The sequence below is a fragment of the Dendrobates tinctorius genome, unplaced genomic scaffold, assembly GCF_039654945.1.
Source record: "Dendrobates tinctorius isolate UK_male_01 unplaced genomic scaffold, ASM3965494v1 ptg000030l, whole genome shotgun sequence".
Taxonomy (NCBI): domain Eukaryota; kingdom Metazoa; phylum Chordata; class Amphibia; order Anura; family Dendrobatidae; genus Dendrobates; species Dendrobates tinctorius.
The window spans coordinates 59612584-59631538 of record NW_027361698.1 but is presented as its reverse complement, the minus strand read 5'-3'; the positions used below and the strand labels follow the sequence as shown (position 1 = coordinate 59631538).

The 18955-nt window shown below is 45.6% G+C and overlaps 1 protein-coding gene across 1 annotated transcript in view; it reads left to right on the top strand.

The window, feature by feature from the left end:
• Positions 1–2992: 2992 nt before the first annotated feature.
• The window catches only part of SLC7A11 (solute carrier family 7 member 11), a 366962-nt gene continuing 350999 nt past the window's right edge, over positions 2993–18955 (top strand). The window contains exon 1 of the mRNA XM_073572101.1: positions 2993–3588. Within this exon, the coding sequence (XP_073428202.1) occupies positions 3300–3588 (289 nt within the window). The 5' untranslated portion in view covers positions 2993–3299. The remainder of the gene's footprint in view (positions 3589–18955) is intronic.

Here is an 18955-nt window from a genome sequence, read left to right as displayed (position 1 = left end):
CCTCTTTTTGCTTCATTAGTGTTTATCTATATTTACCCCACGTGGGTATTGTTTTGTAAACCTTGTTTTTGAAACCTTTGCACATTGTGCAATGGTGAAACTTGTACTCTCTACCTCTTGTAATAACTGCAAAGTGCATTGTGATATCCCCAACACGACATCTTTCAGCTGGTCTGAGAGAGACCCCTTGGCTTATTTTTGGAAACCTTTGCACATTGTGCAATGGTGAAACATATACTCCCTATCTCTACATCTTGTAATAACTGCAAAGCGTATTATGATGTCCCCATGATGGTGTCTTTCATCGTGTATGATATAGACCCCTTGGGTAATTTTTGGAAACCTTTGCACAATGTGTAATGGTAAAACTTGTACTGTCTATCTCAACCTCTTGCAACAACTGCAAAATGTACTGTGATGTCCCCATGACAGCGTCTTTCAGCGTGCATGATACAGACCCCTTGTGGTAATTTTTGGAAACCTTTGTACATTGTGCAATGGTCAAATTTCTGCTCTCAATCTCTGTATATTTTATTATTAGAATTGTTTTATACTGTTGCCCTTCTCACGGTCGCCTTAAGCATCTATCTGGTAGCATGAGGTGGTTTTTTTGGGTCTGCACTTGGACATTTTGGAACATAAATGCATTAATATGCTCCACACAATTCTTCATGTTTCAGCCTTACACAGAATAATACTATGAGTAATGACACATGCTCTCTATATATGCTGCTAGTGTATTATATTCACCTTACAGCCGCTTCATCCGCTATGACAGATGTTCCGGTGGCAAAAATTAACTATGGACCTTTACATAATGCAGATTTCACAGCACATGGTGGCCCTCTGAAAATTAAAAGTGAGGGCCGCATAATGACATGACAGTGGACAGTGATGGTGGCAGGCAAAGCCCAAAAATTCAAATGGTCATGTTTGAAATGGCATTGTAGAGTGATGGAGAATATGTATTCCACTATCTAGCTAACTATTTGGCATGAGGGAGGGACCTCTCAAATGTAGGAGTGAGAGCTCTTCCAAATGTTAAAGGAAAAACTAAAGCCAAAATGCTCCATGTGAATATATGCTAAATGGAGGTATAATTTTTTTTATTTTATTGTGATTTTGCGTTGCGTTATATACATGTCACTAATAATATTTTATATCTAATAATATTGATATATTTGTGAAATATTTAGTAGCACCACTTTTATTTTTGTTTTTTGTTTATCTTGTCATGTTTAGGTGCATCTCTCTTATTCAGCCAGATACTTTTGGTTGTAAAAATATAGGTTAAGGCCCCGTCACACATAACGACGCTACAGCAATCCCGACAACGATACGACCTGATAAGGATAGTTGCTGCATTGCTATGCGGTCGCTGGTGAGATGTCAAACAGTCAGATCTTCCCAACGACGCAGCAACGATCCAGCGACCCATAGCGACCTTTGTAACAATGTCACGCCATGTGTCTCGCTTCTGAGTTGCTGACGAGCTCATTGGTAAAAGGTGTCAAACATACCGATGCATGCTACCAAGCGGGACCTCAACGACCAAAAAATGTCCAGGGCATTCTGACATGACCAGCGATCTCACAGCAGGGGCCTGGTCGCTGCTACCTGTCAAACATAGCAAGATCGCTGCTGAGGTCGTTATTGCGTTACAAAACTTGTGACTCAGCAGCAATCTCGCTAGCGATCTCGCTGTGTGTGACGGGGGCTTTAGTCCTATTTGATTATGTAGATTGACAAGAGTGTTTATAGAAGGATTACATTTGTCATCAAGATTGAGCCACTCTGGTGCCTTTGTCGCATTTTCTGACTAACTTTTCTAATGCTGGAGTCACACATAGCGACTCACCAGGGATCCTGACAACGATATCAATGTATCAGGATCGCTGGTGAATCGCTATGTGATCGCTGGTGAGCTGTCAAACAGACAGCTTCACCAGCGATCAGCACAGCGACGCCGAGCGCGCGGTGTTGCTGTGCACGTTAGTAACCAGCGCGCTGATGCAGGAAGCTGGTAACTAACTTTCACATCGGGTATCTAAGGGACGTGCATCCCTAGATACCCGATGTGTACGTGTTACTAGCTACCTGCATCAGCGCGCTGGAAACTAACGTACACATCGGGTATCTAAGGGACGCGCGTCCCTTGGATACCCGCTGTGTACATTAGTTACCAGCAGATTGCTGGTCTCCCGCCTGTCACACGCAGCGATGCGTGGTGGCCAGCGGGAGACCAGCGACCAAAAAAAAGTACTGGCCTTTCCTGCAGCGATCAGCGATGCCGGCAGGGGGAGCGGTCGCTGATCGCTGTCACACACAGCGATCTCACTGGTGAGATCGCTGTTGTGTCACAAAAATTGTGACTCAGCAGCGTCTCGCTAGCGAGATCGCTATGTGTGACGGGGCCCTTAGTTTACACTGTCTTAGATTATGTAAATCTGTCCTAGTAATACATTCCTCATATAAATATTACTCTGGCTGCATTTGACCCCCAAGACCACAATGATATGTGGGGTGAAGCTCTGCCACCGAACCATAGTGCTGCTGCATGTTAAAGTTACTGAATATGTAGGAGTAGCGAGAATGCTGGATTCTATACAGACCCTGGAAGACACATCTGCAGATTACATAAGCGAATGCTGGAATGCAGACATTTCTGTCCTGCATTTCCTAATTCTTGCCAACTTTCCCTCTGCACATGTTATAACTATTACACCTTTCATTTCTAGGTGTGCATAGTCACTGTGACCCGTCACCACAATCTAAGGGGAATAATGTTTAATAGAAACACCAAACAATTAGTTTTCGTAGACGGCTGGTCAGTGAATAGTCTTTGTTCTTGATCTCAAAGCAATTTTGCAAGTCACAATGATCAGCTTATAACAGCAGGAGTTCCTGTTCCTCCCCCAGATTTTGTGTAAGAAGATCAAGTTTTTCCTTGTGCAACATTCTTCATTGGGAAGAGGAACTGCTGAGTAATGCAAAGAGTTTTTTTTTTGTTTCTTTCATGTGGCTGATGCAAACCTGGGGAATTTGCATCATCACTCGGCAGCAATAACCTGGTGTGACAGCAGTGTAAATGCTGTACAAATCACCAAACCCATGAGGAAGCTGACTTGGTCTCCAATGATAGGGCAGGGAGGCAGCAGGTGTTACTGAGCAGCTACAAGTAGTAGCTTTAACAAAGTTTACATTCCAGACGTGAAGGCAACGTCTACCTGCACAGAACATTTTTTTTTTATTGTATTTTTTTTTTTAAATTTCGCTTTGATATTGTAGTTCTTTTAACCATGTATAAGCCGTCTGTTGCTGCCGATGTGTCCATGAAATCCAAGGACAGCTGCTACTTTAAAAAAGAATCGCAAGACACGCTACCCTTAAAAAAGGAGAAGGACCCTGATGACAAAGGAAAGGTAGTCCTGAAAAAGAAAGTGACCTTGCTGCGAGGAATCTCTATAATAATTGGGACTATTATAGGAGCTGGGATTTTTATCTCCCCTAAAGGAATCCTACAACACACCGGCAGCGTAGGAATGTCCTTAACTGTGTGGACTGCATGTGGCATCCTTTCTCTTTTTGGTAAGTGCCATCTTCCAATACCCACTAATATTTTTTAGATGTGGGCAAATACTGTATTTGGACACATATAATAAATTTGTATAAATTTTTAAGTATGAATTCACATTATCTCTATTCTAAAAAAAAAAGTCATTTTAAACTATTAGTAGCCTGAAGGACATGACAAAAAGTCATTTAGTGATTATAAGTGACTTAGTGTAATCCTGTTACACATTATGTTTTATTTATATAATGATTATGTTATGGTTAATTGAATTTCTTTTGCTTTGTGTTGATATCTAGTTAATTTAATTCCCTGCCAGATGTTTGTGAGATTGACAAATCCATAGGGATGGCCTTTGTATGAGACACATGTGTTCTTCCTATCTGTATACTGTAGAAGACAGAGCGTGTGTTCATCTCCTCCGTACAGTGTAACCTGCTATTAGTGTGACGTATTGAGGGTGTGCCGGTAAATACTAGGTCTTACCTTTGTTATATTAACCTTATCTTTGCCAAGTTCTTTAACACTTGTCATTATGGATTTATTGTTAAAAGGTTCTTTCTTAAAAAATCAATACAGAAATAGCATTTTTTTTATTTTAACACTTAGCACGTTGCATAATTGTATGTATCCACCATGTGTTTAATAGTAATATAAAATAAAAAAAATACGTTAGTTGTTTTAAAAATGGCATATAGAGAATAACTTCTGACCATCAGAAGACTAAGGAACCAAATGATCATTTGTTTTTTTTAAGTCACTTTTTTCTGTCGTGTAGTATTTATTACTGTTTTTGGTATCAAAATCTTCAAAATGGCACAAGTGGTCCTTAAATTTTGCACAAAATCCAAAACAGTTTTTAATTTTAGGCCTGATTCATGAAGACTGAAGTAAGAAACTTTGCACTCAACTTATGATAAGGAAATCCAGATTTTTTATTTAGGCAGTCACAAAAACAGAGGACGTTTCGGTCCCAGTTGGACCTTCATCAGCCCAACTGCTGTATGAATAAATATAGATATATTGCTAAATGTGCCTGTAGGAGAAGGTGGCGTAGCAACAACCGTAATTAGAGCTTAGTCCTGCAAATATGAGAAAGGGGTTCATAGGTCAAAGCTGACCAAAAGCAGGGATTTGAAAAGCTGCAACTATGGGAAGGGGTGTATAGGTCAAAGCTGACCAAAAGCAGGGATTTGAAAAGCAGGCACTGTGCTTAACCTCTCCTACACTGACCCAGAATCCACCGTTGTGGGTCAGTGTAGGAGAGGCTAAGCACAGCGCCTGCTTTTCAAATCCCTGCTTTTGGTAAGCTTTGACTTATATACCCCTTTCTCATATTTGCAGGACTAAACTCTAATTATGGTTGCTGTTACGCCATCTTCACTTACAGGCACATTTAGCCCTGTATCTATACTTATTCATACAGCAGTCGGGCTGATGAAGGTCCAACTGGAACTGAAACGTCCTCTGTTTTTGTGACTGCTTAAGTAAAAAATCTGGATTTCCTTATCATAAGTTGAGTGCCAAGTTTCTTACTTCAATCTTACTGGCTTGGGAACCTACTTGAGCAACTTCACAGTAGTGCTACGGTTTATTCTCTTATTGATTCATGAAGACTGACTTTTTCACACTGATATTGATGATAAGGAAATCTGGAGTCAAACGTTCCAGACTGATTAAGAGGCACACACCTCTTAATGAATAAAGAGTGTCTGAAAAGTGTGCCTCGCCACAAACCTTACCCCAGTCAGTCACTGGAATGATGCCTCCGAGAGCTGCACTCCGCTCTTTGTGGATTTGACAAGTTCACAAGTGTGGGTTGCAATGCCCTCATTCCACCCCAACTCCTACTACTTTGTCTGAGATGGGCAAAAGTGGAGTGACAATGCCAAAAGTCCCAAAATTTTAGCACAGTCTTACCTGGCTCCAAACTTTTGCAACTTTTCAAAGCTTTTTCATAGCAGAATTCTCGCACAAAAGCTTTGTTGATTTGGACCCTTATTCTTTTGTGCAAAAAGGTCACATTTCATAAAAATGTCACAAAAATTGTGCAAAAAAAAAAAAATTCTGCCATTCATAAAATCACTTCACAGGGAAATTGGTTTACAGTTGCCCAAACAATTTGCACCTTTTTGAAAAATTGCAAATGATAAATCATGCAAAAACATCTGGATCTTCAAAAAACTGACAAATACATAAAAAAGTGACTTTAATAAGGCACAAATGAAAAGATAAATATTGCACAAACAAACATCAGATGCAAAACACAAGAAGCTAGACAAAAAAAAGCGCAACCGAAATGATGAATCAGACCCTAAACATTTGAATGAAATTTTGGGTACACCTCTGTGACTTTGGTCATTTTGAAGAGAGCCTTAATCAACCAAAATATTAATGTCACTTCATGTCATACAGTTATTTTTGAATTGCAATATTTCTGTAAATTGATGCCCGCAGGCACATCACAACTTGACTTGTAGTCTGCAATAGCAATGTTGTAAGCAATTTTCATGTGAATTTACACACTTTGCAGTGCACTTTGATTTGCAAGGATTGCAAAAAAGATTTGCTTGTCTCCAGTTCACAAACCTATGAAGCTATGATATCACTTGGTCTATCCTAGCTTTTCCAGTAGACTATTAGACCTTGAATAGCTAAGGACAGTACTTTTGATATTCCCTGTTTGAATAATGAGATAGCCTTTACTGTCACAGGTCACGGAGGAGTACAAGGGAGTGCAAGACTGGCTGTTTTAACAGTTGAGGGGGTTTTACACATAGCGATATCGCTAGCAATATCGCTAAAGCATCACCGATTTGGTGACGCAGCAGCGATATCGCTAGCGATATCGCTATGTGTGATACTTACCTCCGACCGACTCCCCTGCTGTCTGTCACCGATCACGCGAGATCGCGCAGCTCCATTTCTCGTGGGGTGCTTCCTGCTGGGCTTCCTGCTGGTGCCGACGAGCGATGCGTGGACGCGGACGGAGGACGTTAGGATCGCCTCTTCTGAAAGGTAAGTAACAACCGTTGTATCGCTGCTGCATCGCTGTGAGATCTGCCTGTGTGGCAGCTCACTAGTGACCATTTAGCGATGCACCAGCGATCCTGACCGGGTAGTATCATTGTTGGGATCGTTGATGCATCGCTAAATGTAAAGGGGCCTTAGGGTTGGATTCCATCTGCAAATTAACCCTGGCTCAAAGTGACTTCAATAAGTTAAATGTGTTAATTTTACTTCATACCATATATAATTGAAGTGTATAGTTCTTGGGGGATCTATCTCTATGAAATTAGTCAATTTTCAGTATTGTGATTCATAGCAAAAGTATTCAGTGTAATCATATTTTCTGTGAAAATTTGGTAAAGCTGGTGAAATCAAAACTCAAACAATCTGCCCAACTCTAATCATCATTTGTTATCATGACCAAAGTGGCCATGAAATACTAGTCCAAAAGGGTGTTCCCATCATCTTCTTTCCTATTGAGATAATAATTCTGTCTAGCTATGTAAGACTAAGATGAGAATAGCCCTTCAGTGTCCAAATTCCACAAAAGGCATAGATGTTAAAAATATATTGGGAAATTACTTAAATATTAATGCCTGCAGATGAACATTAAAGGGAACCATAATCAGAATTTATCATTGGAAGGTTTTAGGAGCAGTTTATCAGCCTCCTAATACATTCTTTTAGTACTGTAATCATGAAACAACCGTTTTTAACAACAATCTTACACAATTATTTAGCAGTATGAATGCCCTGTTAGCTGAAATGCTTAATTTAAGTGTTTGAAAATGAAGTTTAATTGTCGCTGCTGTCCTTACCAGTGGTCACCGAACAACTCTGGAACCGCTTTTAGTCAATGCCACTGGTGTGGGAGGAGTACGCCCACAGCAGTGTGACTGACATCCCATCCTATGGGGGAGAGAGCAGGAGGGAGAAAGAGGTATATTTGTAAAATGTGACCAGAAACTTTCAACTTATTCTAACTTAACTAAGGCTGGTTTCACATTTGCGTTTTTTTTCGCGGTAATTTAGCGCTAAATAGCGCATGCGTTTTTTTTTCCTATACTTTGCATGGGATGCGCTTATGTGCGCATACACATGCGTTTGTACGCGTTTTACCGCGCATGCGTTTTTTTGCGGTATGCGCTCGGGCGCACAAAATGCAACTTGTTGCATTTTTTGTGCGTCCGATTTGCCTCAAAAAAACGCATGCGCGCAATGCGTTTTTTTACAGCAAGACACCCATTATAAGTCTATGGTGAGCATATGTGCGCATTGGCATGCTTATGTATGCGTTTTTTTGCACATGCGTTTTTTTTTTACCATTAGTTTAGACAATGGAATTTAGGGGTTTGGGTAAAGTTAGGGTTAGTTAAGGGGGTTTAGGGTTAGGGTTAGGGTCAGGGTTAGGGTTAGGGTTAGGGTCAGGGTTAGGGTTAAGTATGGTTTGGTTAAGGGTTAGGGTCAGGGTCAGGGTTAGGGTTAGGGTTAGGGTCAGGGTTAGGGTCAGGGTTAGGGTTAAGTATGGTTTGGTTAAGGGTTAGGGTCAGGGTTAGGGTTAGGGTTAGGGTTAGGGTCAGGGTTAGGGTTAGGGTTAAGTATGGTTTGGTTAAGGGTTAGGGTCAGGGTTAGGGTTAGGGTCAGGGTTAGGGTTAGGGTTAGGGTCAGGGTTAGGGTCAGGGTTAGGGTTAAGTATGGTTTGGTTAAGGGTTAGGGTCAGGGTTAGGGTTAAGTATGGTTTGGTTAAGGGTTAGGGTTAGGGTCAGGGTTAGGGTTAGGGTTAGGGTCAGGGTTAGGGTCAGGGTTAGGGTTAGGGTTAAGGTTAAGTATGGTTTGGTTAAGGGTTAGGGTCAGGGTTAGGGTTAAGTATGGTTTGGTTAAGGGTTAGGGTTAGGGTCAGGGTTAGGGTTAGGGTTAGGGTCAGGGTTAGGGTTAGTAAAGTCATGGTTTGGGTTAGTGTGAGTGGCCACCTAATGTTGGAAAAAACGCAAACGCGGTAAAAACGCACTAAAAACGCATACAAACGCTTAAAAACGCTGCGTTTTTTTCATGCATGCTCATAAAAATGCTTGAAAAAAACGCAGCAGTTGTATGCGTTTTTCAATGCGTTTTTTTGCGGGAAAAACGCGCTGCAAAAAAAAGCAAGTGTGAAACAGGCCTTACAATTACAATTAATATTTCTCCATGTAAAACTTTAGGATTAGAAAAGTAGCGTAGGTACACAGTAGTGCAAAATGTAATTCTAGTGTTGGGCATGAACATTGCTATTTGGCTGACAGTACTGCAGGTGGAAACATCTACTAATTGACAGAAAATGTGAACATGTACTATAGCCATACCAGATTTGCATGCCCCTTGCTATATTTTGCTTAAGGACCAGTGTGTTTTTTTCAGATATCTTCTTTTTATTTTTACAAATGGTTGGCACTATTAGATAATCCGGCTTGGAAGGTCCATGTTTATTGGGCCATTGCCAACTTAAAAATACAAGCTATCAGCCACCCCAGAAGTGGAGCATCTATCTATCTATCTATCTAGAAAAAATTGAGCAGAGAGCAGAACCTGAACAATGGCAATAGATGGGTGCAAGGCTTCGCAGATACATACCAGTCTTTATATTAGAAAATCAAAGAAGCAGCACACCATCATTTTAGTGCAAAAAAAGCTATTTAAATAGCCCATTTGTGCGTGATATTTTGTCTCTGTGTGTGAGCCTTTTTCTTTGATTTTTCTATCAATCCATCTATCTATCTATCTATCTATCTATCTATCACACTAGTATACAATTATTTTGATGCTGACGATGTCTGAACGGTTTTATATTACAGTAAGTATATGGTGCTGATTAAGAATATGACTTTGGTTTTGACAGATTGGCTCTAGTTTCTGAGATATTTAATAGTTATGTACAGTAGAAGTCAGGCTTCACAAAGTCTCTTTTATAGGTTTGTAAGCCTACAAATTGAAATACAAACTAATTATATGGGATGTTTCATTACACTGTTAAAGAGTCAAAAGACCAAAAGCTGTTGCATTTGTTATCACACACAAGTTGCATTGGGGGGAATGCATTATTGTTAGTTCTCAGCTGTCTACCTTACCTTTGCTAGGTTGCTAAAATAGGCGTGACCCCATGTCATTTTTTAAATTTATTTAATTGTTTGTTAGTTTGTTTATTTATTAAGTTAAAGAAACCTAAAAAACAGGATTCCACATAATGGCACTAGAGGGGGCCATTTTATAATATGCAGGATGGTTGTGAGATTATATATCAGCAGGATATCTATGTATCTATCTAATATCTATAGGGTGGGCCATTTACATAGTAACATAGTAACATAGTTATTAAGGTTGAAGGAAGACTTTACATAGTAACATAGTTATTAAGGTTGAAGGAAGACTTTAAGTACATCTAGTTCAACCCATATCCTATCCTAACTTGCCCTAACATGTTGATCCAGAGGAAGGCAAGCTTCACATTGGGGAAAATAATTCCTTCCCGACTCCACATACGGCAATCAGACTAGCTCCCTGGATCAACGTAATATTAAGGAAACTAGTGTATATATCCTCTAATATTATACTTTTCAAGAAAGGCATCCAGTCCCTTCATAAGTTTTAGTAGGGAATTACTCATTACATCATATGGCAGAGAGTTCCATAGTCTAAATAAAATTGGAATGGCTGGTGATTTCAACTTCCTGTTTGTGGCATATTAGTATATGGGAGGAGGGAACTTTTCAAGATGGGTGCTAACCATGGTGGCCATTTTGAAGTTGGCCATTTTGGATCCAATTTTATTTTTTTTAGTGGGAAGAGGGTCGTGTGACACATCAAACTTATTGAGAATTTCACAAGAAAAACAATGGTGTGCTTCATTTTAACATACCTTTATTCTTCTGTGACGAGCGTTAGCTTATTCTGAGTTGTTTTTTCCTTTTTAGAGGGGACCCTCTGGGCCGTGGCACCTACCCATCTAGGGCGAGCTGACCTAGTGAGAATCCACTGCCTATACAGGGAGTGTCAGGGGCAAGACCAAGGGGGAGAGCCACCACAGCAGCTGGACCAGACGGCCGGCTCAGGGAGACACTATTGAGTGTCTGGCAACAGGATGGACAGGATACGAAACACAAAGCGAAGTCACAGGGTTTCTTCTGCAAAACATGGTTACACACTTTATTCAAGTGCAAAGCATAAACAGGGAATCAGATGCAGGGCACAAACGGTGAAACACGGCAAGGTGCTTGCAAGGGCACGCCAAATGTTCCAGACATAACACGTGCAGAAAACATACCAGGGTCCAGGGCAGGGTACGTGTAAGGGTTCACACCAGAGTTCCTAGGAAGGATGCGTGCTGGGACACGCTAGAGTCCAAGACAAGGTGCGTGCTAGGAGACACACCAGAGTCCAAGGCAGAGTGAGTGCAAGGAGACATCCCAAGGTCCAAGACATGGTACGTGCAAGATGGTAGGCAAAGGCACGCTGGCATCGGACTCCGGACATCTGGCTACGATCGACATGATCAGGGCATCAGGCTGCGGACATCAGCTCTGGACATCAGGCCGCAGTTATCAGACTTACAATCTCTGGCAGCGATCGGCAGGTTCCGGGCATCCGGCAGACAAACCAGGGTTCCATGCAAGGAGACAAGACAAGTTAGAGACACGATGCGTGTTAAGGAACAAGCCAGGGTCAGATTCAAGGACGGAGGCCTGCGCGTGCAGAGGGACACGCCAGGGTCAGGCGAGACAGAGTCCTGTGCGTGCAGAGAGGCACACCAGAGTCAGGCGAGGCAGAGTCCTGCGCATGCAGAGAGGCACGCCAGGGTCAGGCGAGGCAGAGTCCTGCGCGTGCAGAGAGGTACGCCAGGGTCAGGTGAGGCAGAGTCCTGCGCATGCAGAGAGGCACGCCAGGGTCAGGCGAGGCAGAGTCCTCCGCATGCAGAGAGGCACACCAGGGTCAGGCGAGGCAGAGTCCTGCGCGTGCAGAGAGGCACGCCAGGGACAGGGTTCAAGGACAGGGTTAGGACCTGTGCGTGCAAGAGGGCACGACAGGGTACATGGTAAGACCTGCACGTACTTTTACAGAAGCACGGGGAGGTATGCCAAGGAGCAGGCGAGGGCCTGCGCATGCTTTAGAGAGCATATAGAGCGCAGTGCAGAAACAGCGTGAGGGGCAAGGGAGCACAGAGAGCACGGCTGGGACACTGGCTAGCTGATCGGGCTGCGGCACTGACTCCAGCGAACCTGGCTGAGGCATGGCAGGCGACACAGCTGTCACTGACCGGCGAGCACAGCTGAGGCACAAGCAGGCGGGCACGGCTAGGGCGGGCACGGAAACAGGAGGCTAGGAAGGCCAGGCGCATGCAAAGAGTACACAAAGCAACAAGGCAAGGCGAGATGAGAAACAAGACAGAGCTTAGGCAGAGTACGGAACCAGGAACGGAAGCATAGGCAGAAACACGGAATCAGGTCAGAGCAAGAACAGAGCTAGCAGTGGAGCGTAGGCCGAAGTCCAGAGTTGGGCCAAGGCAGAGCCTTGCGACTAGCCTAGAAACGTGCAAGAGAGCACAATAGGAAAGAGTCTAGCAGCGGAGCGTATGCCGAAGCCCAGAGCCAGGCCAAGGCAGAGCCTTGGGACTAGACATGGAAAAGAGCACCAAAAGGAAGAGAGGAGGAATGGTGCATGTGCCAGAGAGCACTACAGAGCACCATAGGAGAGAGCAAGGTAGAGCAAGCAAGACAGAGACCATAGGGAGGAACCAGGCAGGGCAAGGCAAGGTACGGAACAAGGAACTGAAGCTAGATTGAAACACAGAATGGAATCAGAGCAAGAAAGGATTATAAGGCAAAGCAGAGCAGAGACAAAACATGGCACGAAGGACAAACACTAGACAAGGCACGGGACACGAGTACAAGCACGGAGCGTGTGCAGAGACGCACGACAGAGCAAAGTGCAGGGGCACAGAATAGAGGGAGTGACCAAGCAGACCAAGCAGCCATGCAGGGAAGCAACACAATACTCAGGCCCTGAGCATAGGGAGGGGTGGTCTGATATCCAGGTCAGGACCAGGGGAGAACTTCCAGTTCAGATCCTCGAGGATCACAGAGAACGGTCACATGATCAGGGGTTTCAGACATGCAGTGATGATTGCAGAACCAGACAATGCTGGAACCTAGGAAGGGTCACATGATGAGGGGTTTCAGACATGCAGAGATGATCACAGAAGGCAGAGCAGAAATGCAGGCATCTTGCAGCCCAACAGTCATGAGGTGAGTGTGCACATTGCTCTAGGGAACATGCAGGATAGCAGACATGAGATGCGCGTGCACACCGCTCCAGGGGTCATGAGGCAAAACAGACATGGCGGACATAACAGACAAGGCGAGCATGACATCTTTCATGAGTTATTTACCAGTTTATGAACACTTATAAAATGTGTTCAAAGTGCTGCCCATTGTGTTGGGTTGTCAATAGTGTTGAGCATTCCGATACCGCAAGTATCGGGTATCGGCCGATATTAGCTGTATCGGAATTCCGATACTTAGTTCCGATACTTTTTTCATATCGAATACCAGAATCGGAAGTTCCCATAATGCTAGGAGCCCGCTCGATTTGATTCAGCCAATGGGGATCCTCAGAAGTGTGGGCATATCCTGTTAGGCATGTAGGCCTGTTAACTACTGGCATGTCTGTGATTGGCTGCTGAAATGATGTCATGATGCACTATAAAAAGCACTGCAGCCGCCATTTCTGGTCACTCTGCTGTGAATTCAGTTAGGGACAGGCTGCTGTTGAAGACTGTGAGGGACAGTTAGAAATAGCGATTCCACAAAACATATAGTGCTTAACCCAGGCTACATAAACCACCACTGTAGCTTGCTTTTCTCTAGCAGCGCTGTTTTCACAGCTGTCTGCAAGGGCTGTGTGAGTGCAGACCCACGCTGTGTAGTGTGTCCTGCAGGCACGTCTGCTTGTAGGCCGGCCAGCGTGTGTCTCTGCCTCTTACACATTTTTCTTTTATTGCTGCTTTTTTTTCTCCTATATAGTGTGCTTCCATACGTATCCATATACGTTGGTTGCAAACACTAAAGGAGTGGACAGCGGAGCCTTTCAGCAGCCTTTCAGTGCTATAGCCCATTTCTCTGCACTGTTTTTGGCTGTCTGATAGGTCTCTCTGTGTGTGAGTGCAGCTCACGTTGCAGTGTGTTCTACAGCCACCGCTAGCTGTAGTCCGCTCAGCGTGCGTCACTGCCTCATACATAGTCCTTTTTTTGCAGCTAATTTAGCCAGATTTTTGCTCCTATATTAGTGTGCTTCCAACCGCATCCATTGTCATTGGTTGGTTGCAAACACTATATAGGATTAGATAGAGGAGCCTTTTTGCTGGCTTGTGCCCTTCAGGGCCAGCCAGGCTAGTATCACCCTATTTTTTGGAGCCTCATCAATTGCATTGTAGGTTAGCTTCCTGCATTGTAATCGCTCCAAAAAGTTTGTGATACTATAGCTTTCAAACTTTGGTCACATCCTTTCCTTTCCCCCCACCCAAAAAAAAGGAAATAAAGTTCACCAAACACTCCACTTTACAGTTGTCTAGGCCACATTAGATCATATTAAAGTGTAGTACACACACTTAGCCAAATTAGTGTTTCTTATACTGGTTAGCAGGTGTTCAGGAATAAGAACACTAAGCCACCCCTTTTTTACTTTTCTGCCTATCTTTATCAGTCTACCAAGATGAAGAAGGCAGGGAGTAAGGCACGTGGTCATGGCCGTGGAGTTTCAGCAGGGAGAGGACGGGGGGATTCAGCAGGGAGAGGACGTGGGGATTCGGTATCTGCTGCGGCCACCAGTGACCCGGCATCCCCCACTTTTACCAGGCAACAGTCCTTCATGCGCAGCTTTGTAGGACCTCGCCGTACCCCACTGCTGCGTGACGAACAAATTGAAGCCGTTGTCGGATGGATGGCAGCTAACGCATCCACTTCAATGACTTCCGCATCCTCCCAAGGCCAGAGCACTGAAGAGCAACCATCTGTCTCTTCACCACCTGCCAAATTGCCCAGGCAGTCTGAGAGCCCTGGACGGGAGCCATCTCAATCTTTACTTCTGTTCTCAGAATCTGTTGGCTTGGAAAGAGGTGGCCAGCCAAGCAGCATTCTAGAGCGTGAAGAAGAGGGAGTATGCAGTGATGCGCAACTGCTTTGTCCCTCTGAATCTGAAGAGGCGGGTGGGCCAGTGCCTATGGTCAGCACACCTCAGTATGCATCAGATGATGATGAGACTCAGTTGCCAATTTCTGGTGCGTACGGTGCTGGCGAGACAACCCAGGACCAGCCGGAGATGTGGAGATGATGAGGTCCTTGACCCATCATGGCGTCAGCCACAGGAAGGTGGTGGGAGCAGCTCTGAGGAAGAGATTCCCCGAATGGCCAAAAGAGGAGGGAGAGGGCGGGGGCAGACTTGGTTGCCTGTAGCCTCCACTTTGGCACCCGTGAGGAGCAATCCTCTTCCAAAACACAAAACGGGCGCTCCCAGGACTTGCAGTGCGTGGTCTTTTTTTGACACAGTTGCAGATGACATTTGCTTTGTCAAATGCAAGCTGTGTCATCAGAAAGTGAAACGAGGGAAAAATGTGACCAACCTCAATACCACAAATATGTGGAAACATGTGCGTACTAAGCATGAGGTGGAGTTACACAGACACACTGAAGATGTAGGCCAACCTTCAGCAGCACCTACCACCTCTTCAGCTCGTGTTGGGGCCTCTTCCTCCAGCTCACACACAGCTGGTTCGGCTTCCTCACTGGAACGCCATGGAAGAACCACTGCCACTGTTGTCCAGAGACCCAGTGAAATTCCACCCACTGAATCACGTTCGCAGTCATCAGCACACTCCCAGGCCACTCACCAGCAATCGGTAGCACAGGCATGGGAGAAAAAGCGGCCATACTCGGCAAACCATCCCCGAGCACTGGCTCTGAATGCCGGCATTGCCAAACTACTGGCCCTTGAGATGCTGTCATTCAGGCTGGTGGAGACTGACACCTTCCGGAACTTGATGTCATTGGCAGTTCCACAATACAATGTGCCCAGCCGCTTTTATTTCAGCAGGCAAGCTGTCCCTGCCCTGCAAAAGCATGTGGAGGGAAAAATTAAAAATGCGCTACTAAATGCCGTCAGTAGCAAGGTCCACCTGACCACCGATGCGTGGACCAGTAGCCATGGACAGGGACGATACCTTTCCCTCACTTCCCATTGGGTCAATGTTGTGGAGCCGGGTACAGATCTGGAGAGTGGCTCTGTACGTATTCTGCCAACTCCAAGGATTGCAGGAATGCAGTCTGTACATATTGAGTCCTCCTCCTACTCTAGTTCCTCGGAATCAGCACTGCGTGAGCCTGTTAGGCCAGATATGAGCACAGGTGTGGCCAAACGTCAACAGGCCATCCTTAAATTTATTTCTTTGGGGAATCGGAGCCACACAGCACAGTAGCTCTGGAATGCCATCAAGCAGGAGAGCGATGTGTGGTTTGTGCCAGCGAATCTCCAGCCAGGTTTGGTAGTGAGTGACAATGGCCGAAATCTAGTGGCAGCTCTGGGCCTAGGCAACCTCACTCACATACCATGTCTGGCACACGTGCTCAATTTGGTCGTGCAGAGCTTTCTGAGGGACTATCCGGATCTTGATGCACTGCTGCACAAGGTTCGCCTAGAGTGTGCTCACTTGCGGCGTTCCAGCATGGCAAGATCGCGCATTGCATCTCTGCAACGCTGATTCCGCCTGCCAGAACATCGCATTATATGTGACCTCCCCACCAGGTGGAATTCAGCGTTACATATGTTGGAGTGGTTGTGTGAGCAGCAGGCAGCAGTAATGGAGTACCAGCTGCATCAGGCGCAAACAAGTCGCACTGTGCGCCGGACACACTTCACCACCACTGAGTGGGCCACTATGAGGGACATCTGCCAAGTTTTGCGTGCCTTCGATGACTCCACGCGGATGGCCAGTGCAGATGATGCACTAATCAGCATGACTGTCCCCCTCATCTGTCTGCTTCAAAAAACCTTACAAGCACTAAGTGAGGAGGTTTTTGAAGAGGTCGAGGATGAGCAGTCAGAAATGCCATCTGCTTCTGGCAAGTCTGCACAACGTGCTTCCACACAAAGGCCCAGGCAGGGGACACTTAGTGAGGAGGATGACGAGGAGTCAATGGAGGAGGAGGAACACATCTCTCCAGAGGAGGGAGGTACACAAGGCTCTAGTAGTCAGTGTGTACAGCGAGGGTGGGGTGATGCTGAGCAGGCAGAGATGCTGCCTCAAGCTGGGGACAGCGTTTCCGGTCCAGTTGGCAGTCTGCAGCACATGGTTGATTTCATGCTGCAGTGCTTGTTAAATGACCGCCGCATCGCCAACATTCTCCACACGGCTGATTATTGGGTGTACACCCTCCTAGATCCTCGCTACCGGGACAACTTACAAAGCCTCATACCACAGTTGAACCGGGAGCGAAAAATGCGGGAGTACCAAGAAACACTTGTGCAGGCCATCATGTTCTCCATTCCCCCCACAAGTGTTGCTGGTAGTGCTTTTCAAACCAGCCATGTGGGTAGAGGCAGTGGAGAAAGCTCTGCACAAAGAGGTAGCAGAGGCAGTGCCGCAGGACAAGGCAAGGCCAGTATGGCCCAAATGTGGAAAAGTTTTGTGGGACCGCCACAAACGGCTACACCATCACAGACGGCTCCAGTCAGCAGGAGGCAACGTTTCCGTCAGATGGTGACAGACTACTTGTCGTGCCCTGTTAGTGTTCTCCCAGACGGCTCTTCCCCGTTCAAGTATTGGGTCTCTAAGCTGGATACATGGCCAGAGCTTAGCCAGTATGCATTGGAGGTGCTGGCTTGCCCTGCTGCCAGTGTATTATCGGAACGTGTCTTTAGTGCTGCAGGTGGTGTGGTAACAGACCGTCGCACGCGACTATCCGCCGATAATGTTGACCGGCTTACTTTTGTGAAAATGAACAAGGCCTGGATCTCACCTGAATTTGCCAGTCCTCTTCCAGAATAAATAATTGGCTGGCAACAGGATCCAGGTCTCCTGTTGTGTTCATGTTTCTATGACCTGAACTTTATTTCCTGGGCTACAGCAACGCCCGTTGTTGCTCAGAAGTGCTGTCCGCACAGACAAAACACTCGCTCATGTGTAAGTGGGGTTCGGTAACGTCAGCTGATCCCCTGCTGTGTGTACGGCAAACTCTCCTGCTGCCTACAACTTCTGACTACCTCTGATTTAATATGTTCTCTGATTTGCCCTCTGTCTCCACTCTGTTTTGAGTATTTCCTCCGGCCTACAACACTCTGCTCTCAAGTGCCGTCTGCACAATCCACACTTGTTCCTGTGGTACCTGGGTCCTGTAACATCTGCTCATCTCCAGAGTTGAGCACGGCAATGTCTCCTGCTTTGTCTACATTCCCACTACTTGTAGTGGAAATGTGGACAGAGCAGGAGACATTGCCTGACTCACCTCTAGGGAGAAGCTGCTGTTACAGAACCCCAGTAACACAGGAACAAGTGTGGGTTGTGCAGACGGCATTTCAGAGCAGCAACTGGCGTGGTTGGAAGCCAGAGGAAATACTCGAAACAGAGTGAAGACAGAGGCCTAATTGGAGTACGTTGACAGTTAGTAGTAGTCTAGAAACAATCGCAAACTGCCACCAAAAAGGCCTCGGCCTACTACCTGATTTTCCCTGGGCTCCGACACCGCCAGTTGGTGCTCAGAAGTGCTGTCCGCACAGACAAAACACTCGCTCATGTGTAAGTGGGGTTCGGTAACGTCAGCTGATCCCCTGCTGTGTGTATGGCAAAGTGTCCTGCTCCCTCCACAGTCAAACAACCTCAGATTTACACCTGGCTCCAAGTAGGCCTCGGCCTACTACCTCATTTTCCCTGGGCTCCGACAACGCCAGTTGGTTCTCGGAAGTGCTGTCCACACAGAAAAACACACTCGTTCATGTGAAAGTGGGGTTCGGTAACGTCAGCTGATCCCCTGCTGTGTGGCGGGCAAACTGATGCTACCTCCAAATTTTAGCTACTTCATATTTAAACATTCTCTGATTTGGCCTCTGTCTCCACTCTGTCTCTAGTATTTCCCCTGACCTCCAACACCGCCAGTTCCTGCTCACAGTTGCCGTCCACACATTCCACACGTGTTCCTGTGTTACTGGGGTTCTGTTACGTCAGCAGATCCCCCAATGTGTGTCCGCCACTGTCTCCTGCGCTGTCCACCTTCCCACTGCAAGCGGTGGGAATGTGGACAGAGCACGAGACAGTGGCAGACACACATCAGGGGATCTGCTGACATTACAGAATCCCAGGAA